The following is a 7,783-nucleotide window of genomic DNA, read 5'->3' as shown; positions in this document are numbered from 1 at the left end:
TTGTCCCGGGCGGGGGCCAGCGGGAGAAACCGGCCCGGCGGCTGCGGCGTCAGTCCGTGCAGACAGACGTTCGGTTAACGACCTCAGGTCCTGGGATTCTCCTGAAATGTCTGAAGTTAAGGGCACAAGCGCGCATTAGTTCCTCCGGGAAGGACAGAAACCCTGACTCCACCATGGTTGTGTTTGTGGCGCATTTAGTTACAGTGGCCTTGGCTGACGTGGTTGTACGTTAATAACGTCCAGTTGTATTTCTTGTTCAAGGGGTTTGTGAAAGTTGTCAAGAATAAGGCGTACTTCAAGAGATACCAAGTGAAATTCAGAAGAAGGAGAGGTACGGTTAAACTCACTCCAACATAACTGAATGTCATTGATGAATATCCCTACTTCTTTCACACTTGATTTCCACACTGTAACTGTTGTTTTTCAGAGGGAAAAACTGATTACTATGCTCGCAAACGTTTGGTAATTCAGGATAAAAACAAGTACAACACCCCTAAATATAGGATGATTGTGCGTGTTACCAACAGAGACATCATTTGCCAGGTAAGGTCTGTGGTGCTTGCTCTACTTACCAGCCTTTCCAGAATGACAGTGAGGGGGATGGTTGAAGCCGATGGAGTGTGTTAGGCTTGATCTGAGCAGTTTTCAGATTGCAAAACAGTCTTAAAGGACAGTGATTTTTAACTATGACACAACTTCAGTAACAGACCATATTCATGGTACAAGTAATTTTACTAATGTCAGTATTCTACAGCAAGATTATTTGTATTCTACAGCAAGATTATTTGTAGTGTAAGATTGTACTGTTTTAAGCTGGGATAAGTAAAAGCTTACAGGGAGAGGGAGGATTTCTCTGGGGATTTTTTCTGCTGTATTTGAAGTGCTTTGAAAAGAGGGCCTTGTGAAGACAAGAAAGGTGATTATGTGATGTGTCAAACTGTATTGCCTTGCACTGTATTTAAAGATGCCTTATCTTTTGAGGGGTTTTTGTCTGTGATGTTGTATGGAGCATTTGAAATACCTAGGCCTTATGATGGCGTTTCTGCAAGATTAAAGGAGACTGATAAATAAGACTAGTAGGCATTTTTTCATGCTTAATAAGTATGTAGCTGTGTGTTGCATCATATGCAGTTCCTTACTGTGGAAACATTTTCTTGTTTCATTTTCAGAATGTTTTGACTAATTTTGAAGTTAAAAACTTAGGCATGCTTGTTCTGTCATGTGTTTTAAGCTCAAAAAGAAGCTAGAAAATTCTAACCATCCTGTCATTCTACATAGAATAATTACCTGTTGAGAAGAGTGGAGAGTGCTGTTTTTACAGTCAGTTCAGACAAAACTATGACCTTGGCAGGATTATTTTATCTTTGAAACTCAAAACAAAACTCAGTGGTGGCAGGTGCTTACATGTGCTTGATAGCGTCTTTCCATTCTATAAGAAAGGACAACTTTTGCTTGTAGAAAGGAGGTATGGAAGTTATATCATGTTTCTGTATGTGAAAGGAGGACTAGAGACTGAAGGATTTGGTCTATAGCTAGGAGAAGAGGAGGTGGAAGGGTGACGTCATTAATGTTTATAAATATGTAAAGGGTGAGTGTCAGGAGGACGGAGCCAGGCTCTTTTCAGTGATGTCCAATGATAGGACAAGGTAACGGTTGCAAGCTGGAGCACAGAAGGTTCCACAAAAGCATTAGGAAAAACTTTTTCCCTGTGAGGGTGACAGAGCACTGGCACAGGCTGCCCAGGGAGGTTGCGGAGTCTCCTTCTCTGGAGACATTCAAAACTCACCTGGGCGCGTTCCTGTGTGACGTACTCTAGGTGATCCTGCTCTGGCAGGGAGTTGGACTAGATGATCTTTCGAGGTCCCTTCCAACCCCTGACATTCTGTGATTCTGTTTCTCTGTGTGATTCTGTATGATCTGATAGTACTGCTGTCTCATAGGAGACCCTGGAGATAATGAAGATCTCAGACCTATTAATAAAATCATTTCATAAGGCTAGTTTCTGTTATCACAAACTCCGTATCAGGTGCTTTTTCCATTTTTCTGAGGTGCATTATATACCGTGTTGTAAGAGAGCTACATGCAGAAAGTGGGACAGAATCCGTCCACATCAATAATGATTCTTTGAATGGTTGCTTTTGCAGGCAGTTGTGGCCACCGACCCAACCTTCCCCACTCCCCATGGTGCAGGGTGCAAAAAGGCTAAAAAGTGCTCGATAGCACTTGGCTCATGGTTTTTCAGATAACAATTCTATGTAATTGTTTCGGTTAACAATTCTAAGTAATTGTGTGTAGGTAAAGCAACCTTATCTTATAGAAGTTGACTTTAGAGCAGAGCTAGGAGGGGATTAGTGCAGTCCTCCCAGCCGAGGATGCTTTGCTATATTATGACACTAAAAGTCACCTTAATTGCAGTCAAGTTATCTGCATTATTATTATTACTATTACTATTATTATCCTGCCCTCTATTAAAATTTTATATACTTTTATCAATGACTGTTTGGCTAAAGTCAGAGTTAATACAACAACTGATAGTCAATAGCTATATGAATGTTTTACTAAACCTCCATTGGCACTCCTAATGTTCCAGTGTCTTCTTTCTCTCCCTAGTGGACCCCAGTGGGTGTTTCTTTCCTCTGTTTATTATTGCTCAACATTATATTTTGGACCATGATTTTAAGTGATTGGGCAGCAGTAAGGCAGCTGGGGAGGAGTCTGGGCTTTCTATGGCCAAGAACCTTCTGGACCTGTCTCCTTAGCAGTCTGAACCTTTACCAACTCTTAACCTCTCACCTTTCAGAGTAGTCAGGTTGTTACAGCTTTTTCCAGGTCTCTTGATGAGAGGTAAATGAAAGTTGTTGCTGGCATAAACTTTCTCTGGCCTAATACAGATTTGAATTCTTTGCAGTTGTACTCGAGTTAATTATGCCTTAAAAAAAAAGGAAGAAAAACACTCCTGCTTGCTTGCATGCAATGTTTGGCAGTTTGCTGGACATTTCTATGTGGAATTCCTGTCAGCTTAAGTACATGTCAAAGAACCAATAAATCGAGCCCAGAATTATTGTGTGAACACCTAACATTTGCTTTGTTGTCAGATTGCCTATGCCAGAATCGAAGGTGACATGATTGTCTGTGCTGCCTATGCCCATGAGCTGCCAAAGTACGGCGTGAAGGTTGGCCTGACCAATTATGCAGCAGCATACTGTACGGGTCTGCTCTTGGCACGCAGGGTAGGTATCTGTCAGATTGTCTCAAAGTTACCCTACATCTTGGTTTTCTTACAGAAGGGAAAGTCCACTTAAGTGGCGTGTTAGTATAGATACCTGACTCTAGGCTTCTCTAAATAATAACTTTTGCTTTTCACCATGTAGATTTGATGGCCTCATGTGACTGTCAAATCACAGTGAGAAGTGTGACATCATGCAGTTTCATCTCCAGCAGTCCACTTTTAAGTCTCAGCACTTAAGTTTGGTGGAGGGAGGGAGTCAGGAAAAAATGTAAGAAATGTACCTTTAAGAGTTTGAAACCATGTAAACAGTATCCATCTGTTGTCCATATGAACTCATGAATAAGTTCACTCATGTACCTGTTGGAACAAAAGGTTGAAACTTAATAGATGTGCTTACAGTGGTGGTTGTTAAAAGCTTTGTTAAAAATACGGGGTGCTTAATTGTTGTAATAAATTTGTTCAAAACATGAAATGCTACTGCATGTGGTTTAAGGTGGTGGTGATACTTTGTTTTGTCAGTAAATGGAAATCATTTCAGAAGTACTTTTTTTTTTTCCTTCCTTCCCCACAGCTTCTGAATAAATTTGGCCTTGATAAGATCTATGAAGGCCAGGTCGAAGTGACTGGTGATGAATACAATGTGGAAAGTGTGGATGGAAAGCCTGGTGCTTTCACATGCTACCTGGATGCTGGTCTTGCCAGAACTACCACTGGAAACAAAGTCTTTGGTGCTCTGAAGGGTGCTGTGGATGGTGGTTTGTCCATCCCTCACAGGTAATCTAGTCTGTTTGCAAGAATTCCTTTAAGCGTTAACCTGAGGTGCTCCTGTGTGTGGCAGTCCGCTTAGACTTGTCACTTCATGTTGAAATAATTTTGTTATGACCTGGTGATGGTTATGTAGCCCTGGTTCTGTGGTGGGTTTTTGTTGGCTCGTTGGTTGTTTTTTAATTGGCAAATGCAATTCTGATAGCACTGCTGGGAATCTTGCAACTATCAGGAGGTATTATTAAACTTTTAGAAACTAAGAGCCTAAGATGTTTGGCAGTGTTACTTAACACTGATATTACAGTTAACTTCTTTCTGCTAGCTGCAGTGGGAGGAAAAAAGTCTGAGCTCTGTGTTATATTTTCCTACCCTCTCCCATGCTGTCCTATTCATTCTTGACTAATTGTCCAGTTTTTCTGACTTGGCTGCTACATGATGATCCTCCCAGTGACCGAACACGCTGTAGTTGGTCCATGGTGTGTATATGATGTACCATACTGTTTCAAGACGGGACTGATGGCAGCTGAGATTTTCTTATGTCTTAATTAGAGGGTCCTGTCCCTCAGTTATCCATAGTAGAATCTGATGTATCAGTCATGTCTGCATGGAACCTAGCCTTGGAATTGGAGTTATTCGGCAATATGTCTTAATTTGACTGTAACTGCTGTTTTACAGTACCAAACGTTTCCCTGGCTACGACTCGGAAAGTAAAGAATTCAATGCAGAGGTTCACCGCAAGCATATCATGGGCCAAAATGTTGCAGATTACATGCGTTACCTGATGGAGGAGGATGAAGATGCTTATAAAAAGCAGTTCTCCCAGTACATAAAGAACAACGTAACACCTGATGGGGTAAGATTATCCATCTGGCTTTTGTGCATTAATAGAGATGCTGATAAGTCTTGCATAGGGACCTACTTAGTAATGCAAATAAACTTGATATGTAAAATAACATGATTCATGTTGTATCTTATCCATGCAAGGAAAATATTTTTCCTTTGTTAAGAGCTCTGCAGTATATCATAGATCTTTTGAAAGTGATCTTTTTTCCTGCTGTGAATCTTCACATTCTGCCTATAAGCTTACAGGATGGCATTCTAAGATGGACCACTTTTGTTTTGGTTATGATACAACAATTAATGTGAAGTCTCTATACATGCTATCTACTCGTTCCTAATCCTGCACCACAGCCTGTCACTTCTGCAGCTATATGTGCTCTGGGTCAAATCTGGTTTATGATTTGTGTGACCCTATAGATATTTCTAGGTGCCAGGTGAACACAGAATTGCTCAAGCTGGCTCTATTGGAGAAGCTAGCATCTCTCAAAACTATGGAGTGTAATACATCTTATTTCAGTGCTACTATAAAATTTGGAGTACTTTGTACAAAATACTAGAAGATATGTAAGATTAGCAAGGTGCTTCTTTCACCTCTTTCAAGTCCTCCTTTCAGAGGATCTGTCTTACTGTCTGTAAAACTGTTGGTTGGTTTCCTCAATTAGTGGTCCTGAAGTTGAAATAAACATTCTCAAGTCCCATTTTGAGGCTATGGAAAACTTAACTTCGCTCTTTTATCGCTGTATTGCTATGGCATTTTGGTTTGGTGGTGTGTGTTTGTTTGTTTGTTTGTAAACTTAACTGATTGCTAATTTTTTCTACCTTAGTCTTGACTAAAAAAAATAACAACATATTCTAAATGCCAACTTACCTGTTTTACTAAACAGTATTTATAGCTTGTATTGCAGCCAAGTGAGTACAGGACTTACATCACTAGCTAGACTTTTTTTTCTTGGATATCTAGAAGATTTTCACAGCTGGTATCTAGTGGTCTTACTTAGCCACAAGAAAGGAAAGGTATTCTTAAAATTAGTGCCATTAGGGAGTGACAATTGCCTTTGGAATAGAACAGCATTATGGCATCCTTGGGAAAAACACAGGGACCGTTATGATTTTTGCAAGACTCGTTAAGCTATAGTTGCGCACTTCTTCCCCCCCTACTAACTAGCTTTGTAATGTGTACTTAGGGTCTGAAAAGTGGTAAGATTACATATCTGATGACAGTTGGAATAATTTTTATTTCATAAGTAAATACAAAGTATTCTAGGTAGAATAGCTTCCTAGACTGCCTTTAAATTTAACTGTTAGGGAAGCTAAGGTGTTTACACTTCAGAGGGAATAGTATTTCAACTGCAAGATGCTAGCCTCTATTTATGAGACTTGTAAGTAGTTTGTAGTTGCCATAGGACCTTGGTTCCCTAACTGTAAAATAAGGATAAAATTACTTTCTCTATTTTGTATCTACGTCGTGGGTTTGGATATTTAAATTTATCAGTGATAGTAGGAATTGCAGCATGCTTGGTGGCAAGCTTTTGTATGAAGAAAATGTTTTAAGGACAACCACACAAAACTAAAAGCTGTATTGTGATGAAACCTTTTTATGATCCTACACCTGGACCACTACAGCAAACTTAATTTTTAATTGTTTGGTTTTGGGGTTTGGTTTTTTTTTTAGATGGAAGAAATGTATAAAAAAGCCCATGCTGCTATACGGGATAATCCAGTCCATGAAAAGAAACCTAAGAGAGAAGTCAAGAAAAAGAGGTAAAACTCATCCTCTGTTATGGTTAAAGATATTTTAGTTAACTCACGTGTGTTTTAGATCAGATTAAGATACAGGCAGTTCTCTATAACTGTCAGGAGTTAACCTTTGCAGCAGGAGTTTGAAACTTAAGAGCTCTCAAATATATATATAATACATATATATAAAAGTGGAGTATGCTTGTGACCTGAATAGCTGAAACTCTTTGTGTCCTTCAGATACTAGTGTTTTCAGTGGGAGAGCCGCTTCTCTTTAGGTGAGAGCAGGCTGGCTAATTCATCAATACTAAACTATTTTGATTTTTCCAGGGTCTGGGAGAAAAGTAATCAAGGCACAGATATTGTACTGATACTGTCTGTACCCTAGTCACAAAAAAATACGGAGCTTACCTCTTGAGGAATTAAACTGCTGCAGTCTAACTATGCCTTTTGGGTGGTGCCATAACTACAGCCTTAAATCATTTTGAGGAAACAAAGTGTGTTACAAAAGTGGGAATGTGTTCTAGCATAGCACTCTAAATCACAGTTCTGGTGCACTGCAGCTTTGACCACTTCTTTCCTTATTTCTGCCATGGGTGTATCATACACTGTGCTTACATTGCAGATGGAACTGTCCCAAGATGTCCCTCGCCCAGAAGAAAGATCGTGTTGCTCAGAAGAAGGCTAGCTTTCTCAGGGCCCAGGAGCGCGCAGCTGATAGTTAAGACAACTTCCACAATTTTCTATGAAGCTTTGGAAAAAGTGGCAATAAATTTATTGAGTAAGCAACTGTGTAAGACTGGCTTATTAATAATGTATCTTACAAATATGCAGAATATTTCTATGATCCAGATAGTCCGTTGCCTTAAGGGCTTTTTTCCTTTCATCATACCCTATGAACTGAACTCCTTCACCGGAGAGGTGACACACTTCAAACCCAATGTTGTTGCATTATAATTATTTCCATCAGAAGGGGAAATCAATTTGATTAATTTATGGCATGACTAGTATCAAAGACTAGCTCTGAGAACTTGCTGCTTCTAACTAGAAGAAGCTTTTAAATTTTTAATAGGGGCTTTACATGTCCTTCATCATTTTTCTTTCAGCATAGTTAGCGGTATGGGGGAATATGTATGTAGCTTAAGCAAAAAGCAGGAGTAGTCACAGCAGATCTTAAACCCTCTTCCCAGAGGCCACCTGAGGCTTACTGAA

General features: G+C 39.8%; 1 protein-coding gene across 1 annotated transcript; it reads left to right on the top strand.

The window, feature by feature from the left end:
• Positions 1-261: 261 nt before the first annotated feature.
• Positions 262-7,357, top strand: RPL5 (ribosomal protein L5; the record flags this gene model as incomplete). Its single annotated transcript, XM_009871121.1, has 7 exons — positions 262-331; positions 428-543; positions 3,096-3,230; positions 3,801-4,003; positions 4,670-4,847; positions 6,507-6,595; positions 7,197-7,357. Coding segments are annotated over 7 exons (891 nt in total), but the record flags the coding sequence as incomplete, so codon positions are not given.
• Positions 7,358-7,783: the final 426 nt, after the last annotated feature.

This window comes from Apaloderma vittatum, unplaced genomic scaffold (assembly GCF_000703405.1).
Source record: "Apaloderma vittatum isolate BGI_N311 unplaced genomic scaffold, ASM70340v1 scaffold38836, whole genome shotgun sequence".
Taxonomy (NCBI): domain Eukaryota; kingdom Metazoa; phylum Chordata; class Aves; order Trogoniformes; family Trogonidae; genus Apaloderma; species Apaloderma vittatum.
Note: the sequence above shows the minus strand (reverse complement) of the source record. Positions and strands in the feature narration are given on the sequence as shown.